The 15,088-nt window shown below is 42.9% G+C and overlaps 1 protein-coding gene and 1 long non-coding RNA gene across 3 annotated transcripts in view; both read left to right on the top strand.

Annotated features, from left to right (window-relative positions):
* Positions 1 to 1,487: 1,487 nt before the first annotated feature.
* LOC137108975 (uncharacterized) lies at positions 1,488 to 3,473 on the top strand. Its single transcript, XR_010912257.1, has 3 exons — positions 1,488 to 2,820; positions 3,044 to 3,154; positions 3,298 to 3,473. It is a non-coding gene; the product is annotated as an uncharacterized lncRNA (long non-coding RNA).
* A 1,006-nt stretch (positions 3,474 to 4,479) lies between these two features.
* The window catches only part of LOC137108972 (E3 ubiquitin-protein ligase RNF43), a 73,270-nt gene continuing 62,661 nt past the window's right edge, over positions 4,480 to 15,088 (top strand). For both annotated transcript variants that reach the window (XM_067494230.1, XM_067494229.1), the window contains exon 1: positions 4,480 to 5,953. In XM_067494230.1, the coding sequence (XP_067350331.1) occupies positions 5,732 to 5,953 (222 nt within the window). In that variant the 5' untranslated portion in view covers positions 4,480 to 5,731. The remainder of the gene's footprint in view (positions 5,954 to 15,088) is intronic.

Genomic DNA, 15,088 nt, shown 5'->3' with positions numbered 1-15,088 from the left:
AACTGGTCACACAAATGAACAACCTGTAATAAGTTCATTACAGGGCACAGGTTATGCAGCTTTGCCTGTTTCTCAGATAACGGGGGTGGGGCAGATGTTTTGGAGCGCAGACCATAGAGCTATAAGCCGTGGAGATAACTTTTGGTACATAAGCGGCATTTGTCCGTAGTTCACCAACTCTTTTAGCAGATAGCAAAGCAAGAAAAAGTGCTGCTTTATATGAAAGGAATATCAACAGACTCAGTTGGTTCAAATGAAGAACCACAGAGGGCCTCAAACACCAATGGTAAATCCCAAGATGGAACGTTGGACCTGACTGCAGGTCGTAATTGGCCTCATTAGAGCCACGGTTTATTTTCTGTGTAGTGTTCAGAACACAAACTCTACCATTTATTGAATTGAACAAACGAACATTTACAGAGGGCAGCTTTTCTGGGGGCCATGGTAACATGACACACATTCCAAACACTTGTTAGGGGCCCTGAGACGTTTTACACACCCTTGCTGGGGTTCATACACTAAGGCAATAAAAGTGTGTGTGTGCGCGCTTGGGAGACTGTTACGGAAGTGCAACACTGTTTGGGGCTAGTCGTCTAAACATGTGAGGGGCTACAATGTCTCCCTGCTATAGCAGCTCCTCCTCGTCCAAGCATCCAGGTAGAAGGCCTGTGCTTTCTTCCTCGTAGTCAGCGAGTCCTTCTGGAGGCTCAGGTAGATGGCTCGGTCATTGCCGGGGATGTCAGAGTGTGAGCCATGTTCGCCATCTCCCTACCAAGAGCGCGCTGCCCACCGAGACCTGCGGAGAATGTCATCAGTTGTCATTCTCACTTCGTTGGTCAGCGTACATAATTGGTTTCCCTGGGGTACAGACACAACTCCTGGTAAGTCTAGAGCATGGTGACGGAGCCCTGCGTGCGCAGTGTTATCCTGAGCGTGATAAATGTTTCGAGTTGTGCAGACGAAATCCTGCAGTGCTTGGGCGGGAGAAGAGTGGGCCCAGACACCCGATGATCGTGTGAAGGCGCCAGGTATGCAGCCAAGTAAGGTTCCATCGGTGGTGCGTTAAGTTCCATCCAAAGCTAGCTACTGCCTGTAACCGGGGACCGTGACGCAAATAGACAAAAGGTTTTTCCCATGACCAGGTTGACTCCAGAAGACAGGGAATTCTTTACTGTTAAAGGGGGAAGGAAAAACCCCGTGAACCTTGACGGTTTCTGTAATCAGGCTGCGGGGCGGGTCATTAGACTACCAGTTTCTCAGCCGGAGAGAGAGAGAGAGCAGACGAGGCTGCAGCGGCAGTGCCTTAAGCAGATGGCAGAGCCTCCTGCTCGTCCTCCGTCACACCTTATATGTCAATCCCGTCGTCAGGCACGTCATCGTCATCAAGGTCAGCGCTCAACACGAGCTCATTCTGCGTGCTCGCGCTGACTTTTGTTTCTTAGTTGTGCAGAGAAAAGCATGGATGCTAGTGAAAATTCACTCCCTGGCAACATCAATCCTCATACTTTTCCTGCCAAACTGGCGTTCGGTAAACACCCCTGCCAATAAAGCCATCTACTGGGGCAGCGTTGGCGAGGTCGTCATCATTGAGCAGGAGCTTTTCGGGAAGCTGATCCTTTCTCCTAGCTCCATCATCTCCGACCACCCAAACGGCTTCAGAACGACCAACTTCTCAAGCTTCGTCCGTCCGCTAAATTTGTGCAGATTCAAGAAAGTTGATCCTTTGCAGTGTCCTTATTCTCACAACCCTAACTTTAAGCAAAACCTCCCTGAACTCGTTGCGAATCTGAGTAGACTTCCCCAACAACAAGGCCAAGCTGGTCTCGATACGAGCAAAAAGGGGGGGAAGGCAGAAGCGGAGATAAACGTGAAATGCATCGTGCAAATGCATCAATATAACATACCTCACATACCACCCTAAATGTTTTCCCAGTGTTTATTTAAAACACAGTAATGGTTATACAATTTCAGGAATCACGTGTCTAATAGTCTCTTCCTGCTTTGCTTGTTTTCAGTTTCTGCAGGCAGTTCTTCGTTGCTTAGCCGCATACATCAGGGTGCAACTCATCCTTACTCTAAATAAATCTCAGGACATGACAGCACACATTGGAACCCCAGTCACAGAACCTGACAAATGGTCATAGTGCATCTCTTTCCATCTTTGGTACAGACAAAGTGATACGTGCCATGAGTAGTGTTGGTTTGAAGAAACACTACCCTGAGGTGACCTCAACTTCCAGTGCTCCATATGTTTCGCAGGGTTTATTGGACAGTGCACAATATCTGTTGTTCTCCATGTGAGTATGAAATCAGTTAGAAACCAAAACCAAAGAGTGCATTTTCTAATGTAAAATGTACTTTTTGTAGTTTTTTTTCCAAGTCTGCCACTACCACCATCCAAATCTTGTGGCAGAACTTATCACAGGTGGTGGGTTTCAGGCAGGGCCATTCTCTCCCTAGAGTTATTACCAGGTAGGTGTATTAGAGTGTTTCGATGATGTCATGTAATCAATGTCTCCGTTCACAACAAATCTTCAAATGGTCAAAGATGAATGTTTTTAACACATCCTGTATCTAACACATTAACACATTATAAAGCAACATTTTATCTCACTTTGACTCAGTCAAATAGAACCATCCTCCGCCACCTGCAAAGCCACACTCTGCGACAGCCCTGCCAGCACCATGAAAGCTAACCCTTTGTGTGCCACACCCATGGTTATGCATGTGTCAGGCAATGTCAGTCCAGTCACATGCAGGCAGCAGGAGGAATCTGTGGTTTCAGTACCAGAGCAAATGCCTGAAGATGCCATATCTGAGGTAGGAGTCCACAGCGTAGGTTTCCTGAGGGTGATTTTGCTTTATCTTTTCTAAGGAAAACAAACTGTTTGAAAAAAGGCTGGGTGAGCTCTGTCCAGCAATTTGCAAACAAATAGATCATCTCTAATTACAGTATTTTGTATAGTAAGTATATTTATTACACAAGCACAACAGTTTATCAAAGACCTGTACATTATACCCTATTCCTCTGTGCCCTGGTAAGGTCACCAGTGATGATGCAAAGGACACTGATATTGAAAAGGTTAGCAACACTCACATGGATCCCACTCAGGCTTAAGACAGCAGCTGCACAGGAAGTGTACTAAACCTTTAGGTAAGACTTCACTGGAGATTTAGGCTGCTCATTCAATGAACAATTAGTGGGGGGGGGGGGGGGGGGGAGGAATTAAAAAGTGAATGTATCATTATTATAACATGTTTACTGACACATCACATTTCTGTTTTTAATTGTTTTAGAGCATTTCGATTTGCTTTGCATACGACACAGTCCAGGATGTGATCTCAAGTTTTTATTATTACCAGACTTCATTCTCCAACTTTGATGACTCTTAGTTGCGGTAAAATTTGTTGTTGTATTTCAATTAAATTCTTATTTAAAACCATTTGCAAATGCTGTGGGTTTTCATTGCAGTGTCTTATTTAGAGTGACTTTGGAAAATAGATGAATTTGAATTAAAAGTAATATTTCAAGAATAATTAAAATATTTATGCTGGACCAATATGTAAAGAAAGATTTTACCTCTGCTTAAAAGATTTATTTTAAAGTTGTGATACATAAAAGGATGATTTAGAGTTTGTTTTTTATAGCAGGGGCTTATTTAAACTTTTCCTATTTTTAAAACACAGATTTCAGATGTGGCTTATGAACATAACTAATAGCGGGCAAAACAAAAGTTTAATACGGGAGAGTAAATCATTTTATGAAATGTAATTGTTTAATCTACTAGTGGTTGCTTTTTGATAGTGACCAAAGAGTGGTATTTTTTTACATTTTAATTTTTCACTTCATCTTTGTGCAGTATAACCGACGTGTTTTTTTCATTCGATAATGCAGGTGTTTGTGTTTCTATGTCATTATTTCATGTTGGCACAGCAGTTGAGTAGAGATGCGTCCTGGTTCTGTAGTGTGTTGCACACTAGATGGAGCCGTTTACCAATGTTTGACCCTCATTGCATCTGCGCTGCTGCTCCGCCCTCAGCTTCTAGCTGCCTTCAGGTGCGACTCAGGAGTTATTTTTACGACATTTGTTCAACGTTAATCCTGTGCATTTTAGCGTTTGTTTTTCTGGTGGACTACCAGAAGCCTATGGCCCATGCAGGCTCTAATAGCTCGTTGGCATTTGAGTAAACTTGACTGAAAATAAAAAAAAAAAACATTCACGCAAGTCGTAATTTTAACGTTGCATTTCAGACAGTAGTATTATGATAACAGCAAAATAGTAAAGACACACTGAACACCGTTTACATGTGTTATCTTTCGTCTATAACTTTTACTATGATCTAGGGTTTCACCCACCCCACCCTTACACACACACACACACACACACACACACACACACTAATCTGTTTCGGGTGTGCAGATTTCCCACAGCACGCAAAGTGAGCAGGACAGCGAGCAGGTAGAGACTGTCAATGAGATCCCAGGGGAGACAGAGCGACTCCGGGAGGTAAACTTCTGGGACAGTGTCATAACTGTGCTCTGTGCCGCTCCACTTGATCAACTAAAAATGGGGATCACAGGGAGTTTGAGCCTCTTTGACTCCACATTTTATGTCTTGATTCTTCTCCGCACTCGTTGGTAGTTCTGATAAACGATTCATTTTGCCTCGGTGCTTCCAGGAGGATTGTATCTAACTTCTCGCATTGCAGGGAAGCCACTGAGCTCGGGGAATGTGTTTTCTTTCTTTCTCTCCTTAAGGTAGGTTTAAAGGAGGGCCGACTGTGGAGAATAGGTTGATGGATCTGATACAGAAATCTCTTTGGTTTCTGACCCAGTATAATTATCAGGTTATAAGTGAAGCAGCGGTCCATTTGCTGTGGTTAATAATTAGTGCAACAATTTTTCGCAACTCTCCAGTCGTAAAATATATTACCTAACTTTTTGGCACCTACGTTATCTGCCAGCATGCCTTATAACTTTCCGGCGGCAACCTGTAACTCAGCCTTTGAAGTTCAAGTCCTCGTTGCTCTGCGTTTTTGGTGGATTTATCCCGACAATGTGGCGACCACAGGACGTGCTGCCTGTTGATGCTGTTTGTCAACTCGGGTTCGGGCGCAAAATGTGAGCGCACGGTCCAGTGACTGGTGAACACTGGGATCTTAACAGTAGTTCGGATACCAATGAAGATCAATAGAGCGCTGCCAGGACCTGCCCTTCTGGGAGAGGATACAACAGTCTAGTTCTAAGGCAAACAAATGAGGACATTTGTTGTCTTCTGTTGTCGCCTCATGAAGACCAGGCTGTTGGAAAGCAGCGCAGACTTGAAGCTCTGTCCTAACACAGCGTGCCTTCATGGTGCATTCGTGCCTGCAGTGCTCCGCCACCCATATTAATGACACTGGATACACGTACAGCTTGTTTTATGTTGGAAAACTGTAACCAAGCGGTTGGTCCATGTGGCCACTGATTGATTTGCGTTTTTGTAGCGTGTCGAGTGTGAATATTAACTCTGGTGCTGAATGGAAGTTTTAGGACAGTCATCCATGAGTTCTGATGGCAGTCGTCCAGCATTAAAAGTTTGGATTGTATCTGGTTCGCAGTAATCGCCGAAGCAGAAAGAAGAAGTGGATCGTGTCCACGCCAGTGTTTTTTCCGTCTTGTTTCTCCGCGGTGTTTGCCTGCTTTGAAGTCCACCATGTGCGGTCGGGCACCGCCGCTACAGCCGAGGCCATGACCGTCCCCCAGCAGCGCCTGGCCGGGCTGTGGCCGTGGCTGCTCATGGCGGCCCTGCAGGTGGTGCTGGGCCAGCCGGGCCTGGAGCCCGAGCGGCCGGCCCTCCGAGCGGTCATCAAGGTGACACTGCTGAAGCACGAGCCAACGGGAAAGCCCATCACCCTGGAGGGGGTGTTCGTGGGAGGAAGTGCCGGGTACGCCGAGGGAAAACTGATGCAGGTAAGGTGTGATTTTCAAAAAACATGTACACTGTGTGAAGACAGTAGAGCCCTACTGTCCCTACTGTCCCTACTGTCCCTACTGTCCCTACCCTTGCAGGCTTATTTATATATTACTTGCAAACAACCCAAAATAAGGAGTTTTCAGCGGACTGAGTCCCAGGGCTGCAGGTGAGCACCTGTTGTCAGTTCAGCTGAACTGTTGGAGATTTAAAACCTTGCTCGGAGACTTAAGTAAAGTCGATAAGTGGGGACATTTGGTCTCGAACTCGTGTCTTTCTACACAGCATCCTTTGGGTCTTGATAGACCCACAGTTCATTTGTTCTGGCTTGTTGCTCTAATAACTATATCGCTCCAAGGGACCCTCCCATTGACGATTTCATTGTAGAAGATGTATTACTGTTCTTCCGTCTGTGCAAACTCATTTTAATATCCCACAGCTTAGCTCAGAAATATTAAACTTTAATGTTCTCTTGTTTCCTACAGTGTTGACAAAGTTCAATGGCCTTATTCTTTGGGAGAATCAGCTCTCAGAACACTGTCCTCAGGTTCAGTGCATCATTGCTAAGCTAAACGATTCTTTCCAAAACTAAAGACCAGTTTACACAACATCCACTGTCTGAACAACCAAATGATGCTAACACCTGCACTTGTTGCTATACGCCATCAAAATACTGTAGTGGCTATGGGTTACAGTCCACTGTATCTTTCCAAGAGCTGCTCCCAGCAGCACATGTCCCACTCAGCACTCAGCATGTGATGACAGAATATCTAAATTCCTTTAACAATAGTGATGACATACAGGTATTATTGAGGTTAGTTTGTTTTGTAGCTATTTTTACTTATCCTAGAAAAACATCATTTAGTTGTGTTTGCCAACGTTTGGGGGTGTATCCTTTGTAAGCAGGCTGCTTTGTTTTGCAGAAACTATTTATGACATGTCCTGTTCTTCCAAAATTTTTAATGTCAAGGTGTGGTTGAAGACTGTTCATCAAAATAGCAAATCATGTTTAGACCCATACAAACCTAAAATTTAATTTTAAGAGGATTTTTTTTTAACCATTTATTAAACTGCAAATATGAAGTATGTGGTCTATTCAGTGTGCATATTTGGGATTCAGGAGTGGATTAAGGTTTCCGAGCTGTAACGCTTCAGCTGTGTCAATTTATTTACTGTTTCCAAAGAAACGGGCCAAGAGATAGGAGGTATTGTATGATCTTGTCTCTCCTCACTCACCAGGTGTGAGAGGTTTTGTGAATGGGGAGCCAGATACGGCAGTTTGTCATAATTGTTAAGGAATTACACGAGTTCTCCACGGAGAAAGCCCAGCATTAGGCAAGGTGAAAAGACACATCGCTATTTCGCTCTCCAGTTAAAGCCCATTTGACTTTAGTGTAACTGTGTGGGATGATGTTAGCAGCATGTAATGCATCCATAGCACAGTGCAGCTGAAATCAAATACACTTCCACCGTTCTGGGATTTCCACCTTTTTAAATTTTTTTCCCACAAAACCTGGCGCATTTTGTTGTACAGATCCCGAGGGCAAAATCTAAATCTGCTGTAGAGCGAGTGCATAAAAAGTCGCCAGGTCTCGGTAAAGAGCTTAAGCAATGTGCTGTAATGTATGAAGGTAAAGTGCATGTTAGCTTATAGCAGTGGTGATGCATCAAGACAATCAGCTAATATTTTTGTATCTACTTTAGTCAGAATAGCAACAGCCTAATCCTCCCCCTTCTTTTTGAAGCCTAAAAAAATCTGGAAAGTCAATTAAAGACTCATTCTCTTTTTTTCTAAGTCACTGTGGTTCTCTCCAGTGCTAGGAAGGTACAGTACAGTTTAGACAGTGTCTTTCTTCCCATAATGCAGAGAGGTGGTGTTGTGCTGCAGGATGCTCTTTGTTGCAGCTTAGACTTGTTCTAACAGGTTCTTATTGCCTGTGCAGGCTGCCTTGCTGTTCACGTTTTATGTCTCTTGTCTATTAGTGGATGAAAGTAAAGGAAGGCTGGGAGGGAGGTTGAGGTCCATAAATATATACGGGCCACTTTATTAGGTACACCTGTACAATCCATTGCCATCCAATACAGCAGCTCTGCCCCCAAATCTTCTTTTACTATGGTATCATTTCTCAGTTGTTACGTTTTTAAATTTGCCTCATTTTGGAGTTAAAGTGGGAAGGCAAACATCCAGCATCAGCAGCTAAACATAAGCTTGGCAGTACCAACAGTATTTACAACAGTACAGATGCACATTTTGTAGCCTTTTTTTTTTATATTAGATTTTGTAAACCTAAATGAGACCCAGTTTTGATGACATTGTGCTAATAGATGTAAGCAACAAACTCCTTGCTGTGCTCGCTACAGCAGAAGTTCCCAGTTTTTTTAGCAAGTTGAAGTCATGAGACTTTGCTTTGGCAGGTATCTCCCACTGATTTATTAAACTGTGATCTCCCTGGAAGCATGCCCTGTCCTCTGAATGAACACGTTCATTGGAACACTGGCTGGGGTCTGGCCAGCACTATTTGGACAAATACAAGTGCTGAGGAATTTCGACTCTCTCCAAAATGAATCTTGCATAGTGACCAGAAGAGAAATGCAAAAGATTACTTGAAAGGCTTGTCAGCTGTTCACCAGCCTCTGTTTAGAGATGGAGTTGGAGTTTATCTTCCAACAGGCATTTGACCTAATTAAAGGACAACACAAAGTGCTAACTGCTTTCACTTTAAATCCAGCTTGACTTTTCTTCCTTTCTCACGCTGTATTTTTCTGTGTTTGTACTTTGAAATGTTGAATTGACTTTTGAGAGCTTCCTTAAATACATTAGCTATAATTAAGGCAGCCTAGGCAATTGACTGAAGTCCATTTAATCCTGCACCACTTCACATTCCTTCGTCTCCCTTCTTAGGGTCCCACAAGGTACTGAATGCCTCTCCGTCTTTTCCTAAGCCATTGACTGTCCAAGGACACTATCTGCACGTTTCCCCCCAACTGGCCCTCAGCGCGGCCATTTGGGAACAAGGGATGGGAGGGCGGAGGGGGCGCTCAGGGAGAACATCAAAGTGAGTCCAGTTCTGAACGTGAGCTGGGATGATTAAAAACGAAGACTGTTTACACTGCACTTCCCATATGGGCCTTCTCCTCCCCCTCCCTCTAGATTTCCTGTCCATACTTCCTATCTCCCTGGATGAGATAACAGCCTGTCCAGGGCTCACTGCTTTATATTGATGTAGTTGCTGCTGTGCATAGTTGTGCATGTGATATAACCTAATAATATATATACAGTATATTAAATGTTTTTCTCATCCATGTGCAGGTGTGTGAAACTTTTTTGTTTAATACGTATTGTGTAAAAAGGGAGGTGAGAAAGGTGATAATTCGATATAACTTAAAAGTAACAAAAATCTATCTACCATGGGATTACTTTTGTTCATTGATTCCTAATCCCTGAAGTTTTTGGAGGATTGAAAATATGTGACAATGGGGATTTGGATGAATTACAGCATTGAAAGGAATATATAGTCAATGAGGACTTTTGTAATTTTTAGACATCGTCTACTTTTTTCTATGCCAAAGAATCCGGAACAAGTTCCAGATAATAACTCAACCCAGTCGTATTGTATGTTTCCTTACAGCTGAATAATCACGAGTGTAGCAGTAGACTGGAAGAAGCCTGCTTTGAATTTTGCTGCAAGCCTCAATTCACATTCACAGTGCTCGTGTTTGGCATGCAAAGTTCCTCTATGTTCACTAGTATGGACACCATATGAGACCTCAACATATGCAGCAGCAGAATCATATCCCCATCCATCCTATTTGGCCTATCTGTGACACTGGCACTTGCATGAAGGAGTGAATGAAATCACTGTAATCTCACAATTTCCCCCTGCTCTGCCACAGTGTCTGTTTTAAAAGAATGCTGACTTTTCTGTGACTAACTTCTGTTTGTGTAGAAAGGGACAATATTCAGAGTCAAGCATCAACTTCAAATCCAGCATATGATGTGGAAGCGGTGAAAACTGAGCGATGTTGATACAGAGATTATTCTCATTCCTCAATGCGGCCAGCTCATACAGATCTGGTGTCAAGATGTGTTTATTGTTGGTATTTCCATATAGTCATTTTGCCATTTTCTACTATCCGTCCTCTAGTGTTCCAAGACTACAAATCTGTTTTGCCCCTGGCTCCTTTCCTTGAACAGACCCCGCGTGTGTCCAAGCTATCAGACAAGCGGTGGACTAATGGTTTCTCCTGAGCAGGAATCTGACAAAGCCGCAGCCTGCAGCACAGGAAGCAGGGGCTAGTACTGTCCTGTCCACCCTTTTCCAGCAGAGATAACTGTTTAGGGCACTGGGAAGACAGGAGAGGCAGGTAGGGAAAACATGGCAAAACTCTTAATCCTGCCGGCCCCCTTCTTTTTAAGTCATTAGACCAGGTCTGGAATTCTTGAAAGTTATACAACACGTTCATGTCTACTTTTCATAGCTCTCCACATCCTAACGACCACGACTAATGCTTCGATCTCCTCCTCGTATGTTTGTGCAAAAAGTCACATACTTAATTCCAGATTGTTTGTAACACAGCCAAGAGGGGCATGCAAACACAGACACATGCACGCACTCACACACACACAAATGCAAACACATGCACGCAAACACTGCAGTATGGTAAAGGCATTACTCCTGGACTTATCCTTGAACTGGCCCACAGACAGAGTGAGCTGGAGAAAAGGAACATCAGAGCAATAAACAAACAGCATTACAAAATTTCACATTAAAGTGAGGACTTGTCTTCTTACACCACTGCTTATGCGTGTGTCCTTTCACTTTTACACACTTCATAGGTCTCAGATTGAAGGTGCATTTACATAAACACACATTTAAATGAAAAGTTAATGACATTGGCTTTGTGTCAATTTTGATTTTGAGGACTTTTACTGTCTGTTCCTCTGTGGAACCTCTGAGCACCCAAGAAGCAGCAAATGTACACAGCTCTTTGAGGTTGTGCTATTATGTAGCCGCACATCCATTATAATGGAGAGCAATGAGTCACTGCTGACTATAAAAGAGCACATGCACACACTTATATATGCAGTACATAAACATAACTACATCTTCCTTTGATGGCGCCACACCTGACATAGCGCTAGGTAGGGCCAGTTAAATGAAGTTATATAAATGTCCAGGGTTTAACAGTTGAGAGTACTTTGGCATTTTTATATTCCTACAGAGAGGTATCTTGTGCAACCTTTTTTGAATTTGTCCTGACAGTGCAGGTCAAGTGAAGCACCTGTCTCTTTCCAGTTGAAACCGATCCACTGGGACTACACAGGAAAGCCTGCTGATCCATACCGGGTTTGTGGAGGCCAAGGTATCCCTTCCTCGGGGATCAAGGCCACGTTTATAGAGATTTACAGAAAACCATGTTGGGTTTAGATGACAATTGCACCATATGGAAGGCGAATTCAGATGCTACTGGTTGTGAATTTGGTGGACTAAAAAGTACAATAACGCTGGAGCTCCTAGCCTTCATGTTTTACCATGTGCTTAAAACCTTAAATGTGAATGATTTAATGTCAAACAGCCAATCTAAGATCAACAGCTTGTCCCTTCAGGGGTCTCCAAAGAGGAACATGTTCCGCACATTCGTTTCGCATGAGTTTTTGTTTTTCACACCAGATGGCCTTCCTGTCGCAACCCTCCCATTTTATTTGGGCTCGCGACCAGCACCAAGGTGGCCACACCTGGTGAGGTGGGATTCAAACCCGCATCCTTCTGCATCCCAACCCAATGCTCTACCACTGAGCCCCAATAATGGCAAACAGCCAATCAACATAATAAAGCAGGATAGCAATATTTCCAGTCCAGTGACCAGTGATGGAGCCAGACCATTTTCATAGGCCGGGCAGACAGAGCCAGTACTTAAGCCCACCCTTATGCGTACTAGCTAATTAATCATCATTATTGGTCTTTTAATACTACGATTCTGTGTGGGGCGGTCAGACTTTATAAAGGGGTCACTCATGGTCCCCCTAGCCGCCCATAAAACTGCTACTGAAGGCCGCTAGCGTTGCTAGACATGTTGTGTTGATGTGTAAACCAGACTTTTTATTGAAGTTTTTCTTGAAAATGTCCATCTCATTGACCACAGGATAAGACCAGCAGCTTTCTTTTGCTTTGAGAGAGGGTATAACCTTTGTTCAACAGAGCATCTGGGTTGTTGCTCCCCTGTGTATTCTTTTTTTTCAGTCTTTTCAAAGCATCAAAATGCTTTTTCTGCATTTAGCTTCCATGCACAGTTTGTAATGTGGTGTTAAATTGAACTCCCAACTGTTTGCACTCATGTGGGACCTCATTTTGGCTTGCTTTCCAGCCAACAGACACCTTATATTCTGTTTATTTCAGCCAAATGGCTTCACAGATAGTGCAAGTGTTGACTTTATCGTGCAGTCACTACTAACTCCTGCCCCGCCTGTAGTGGTGAGAGCAGCCTTTTTTTGCTCCCTCTAACATCAAAGGCTCACACTGCAGTTTCTCATTCCTCTGCTTGTCTGGCTTCTCTTTCTCCCAGCTGCGCAGCTTGAAATTCTTCCTCCTCACCTCCTCTCCTACAGCCCTCTCTTGCTTCTTGACAGCTCTTTAAAATTGTTTTAATTTATTGTATGTGCTTTAGCTTCAAGGACAAAGATGACAACATGTACTCAGAAATTCAGGAAGCGCTTAGTTTGCCGAGGGTATGGAGGAAAAGAGTCATCACCATACCACAGATAAATGCTCTCTGACAAATGCCCTCCCTCTCTCTGGCTCCCTGTGGCTTCTTCAGTCACTCTCTCAGACATGTTTTTTGTAAGGCTTTTGTGTTTGCCGCTTTGGCAAATCTAACAATACCACCTCCAAGCAATGTAATTTTAAAAGTTATAATTGGCCATAAGTTGTTTGGGTCTCGTATGACAAGTTGAAAACTGGTCGTAATGCATGTTTATGACTGTTGCATTTGCGTCAGAGCTGCGGAGTGATACTGTTAAAAAGTGCATTTCTTGTCTTTTGAGTGGAAACAAATTCTCTGCTTTTCTGCTTGAATGCTTAGCTCAACGATTCCCAAGGAGAAGAGCTTTCACCTGTGTGGCGGTCTGATTCTATATGTATGTGTGCACAAGCATGAGTGAGCCTTTGTGAGTGTGTCCACACTGCGTTTATGTGTGTGTGCACAGGAGGCGGAGCTCCCATACTGAGATCATTTACCAAACTCTATTAAGCGGGATCAAAGTGACTTAGATCTTTCAGTGCTGCATGACTACAAAAGCCATATTGTAACCCCAGATCCAGGGAGATAACGCTGCTGACAAAAAAATGCTTTATGGCTCCAAAAGTCACATGGTCACTTCCAAACAACAGACAGCATGTCACTTTTTGACCTTTCCTTTGCCTCTCAGAAAAGCTTCAGTGTTAGTTACAATAATGGCCCTCATATATTTCGCTGCCTCATGCAGAATTTGATATATTGAATTAGAAAAGCTTAAGACCGATGAAAAATGTTACTGAATTCAGTGTCTGGCAAGATGTCTTATTCTGTCTTAGAGCCAAAAACAAGACATGCGGTTGGAGACACAATATTGGCTGCGGTATCAATATATGGCCTGGCATTATTGTAATACACAATGTCTCATTCAGGGAAACCATGTGCCATTCATCCTATGGTTATGTTAGTGTTAGTGTGCGACTCTCATCACAGTTTTAAAAACAGCAATATTCCCAATAGAGGTCTGTGTATGAAGTTTCCTATATTTTTATAGTGGAATCTGTCCACTGCCATAATGGATGTGTCTGTCACAACATAAAATATTGGCTCTATTATTTACATTGTGTATTAAGCTGTGTAATGTCTAATAATCAATGAAAGATTCAAAACAATTGTACTAAAAAAAGCCGCCACTTGTTAAGACACTACTAGGATTATAAGACAGAACATGTCCGTGTTTTCGTATGTAAAGTATTGTAGGTCAGATGAAATGGGTTCATATTAAAACGCTTAAGATTTCCACCCTGGTTAATTTATCGGAAACCAAATAATCGTTACTAACAAGTTATGGGTTGTAGTAAAACACTGCAGTTTAATACCACCGGTCCCAGAATTCTGTGTGAGGCAAGCAAGAAAACACTTTTTGAGCAGCTGATTTTTAAAAAAATCAAACTCTAGAGCAGCATGTCTGTCTGTTTGTTTATGAAAAATATGCTAAATTGGCTTTCGTGGCAAATACACTGTATTTCCTGTGACTTTACAATAAAAGCCACCCCTTGTTTTTCAATTAAATTTAAGGTAATTTGGCAGTAGCGTTAGGACACTGAACAGAAAACAGTGAGGCTATTACAAGTAAAATAACATTAAAAACAGTAATACATCAGTGCATGCATCTTGCATAGTCTTGGAGCAGAAGGGGACAGTGTGAATGGAATGGTGGACATACTTTGGAAAGACTGATGACTGTGTCTGCATCCCTTCTTAGTTGTTTAGCTGGTAAAGTTACTTATAAAAAACACACATAATCATCACAAACACTTCATTGGAAATTGATAATTGGACCTCACTTAACAGAAACACTCAAAGAACATGTAGCATTAGATTTTTGTTGGACAGGTTGAACATTCTGTGATTTTGCCTTTCATAGCTGTTCCTTTGCCTGAGTAAGCAGGAATGATTACTCTGTGTGAACATGACTGATCATCATACATCCAGTCACATGCCTGCCAGCATGATAGATGTCTGCTCTCTCAGTTGGAGAAAATTAAATGTGCATGCTCATCAATTAGACAAAAGGTTAGTATATCTCACAGAGAAATGCATTTAACTCATGTGTCTCTTTCCACCTGCAGGGACAGTTTTCTTCCTTCTAATCAGGGAGGATTCGTTCACAATGTACAGTCAGGATTGCAGAGAGTCCAGTATGTCTTGTTCAGAAAACTTGAACCAGTGTCACATGGCCTCAGGCACTACTATACATGGACATGTATGTTTGTTCTCACAAAAATATTTCACACTGTTATCCTTTCCTCCACCATCAGTACGAGATCTTACTCTACCCAGACTTGTTAATTTGTTATCCAAATCCAAAACATCCAAATCCACCTCTCTAAAAAGGTCTT

The sequence above is a fragment of the Channa argus genome, chromosome 24 (genome assembly GCF_033026475.1).
Source record: "Channa argus isolate prfri chromosome 24, Channa argus male v1.0, whole genome shotgun sequence".
In the NCBI taxonomy this organism is placed as follows: Eukaryota; Metazoa; Chordata; class Actinopteri; order Anabantiformes; family Channidae; genus Channa; species Channa argus.
Note: the sequence above shows the minus strand (reverse complement) of the source record. Positions and strands in the feature narration are given on the sequence as shown.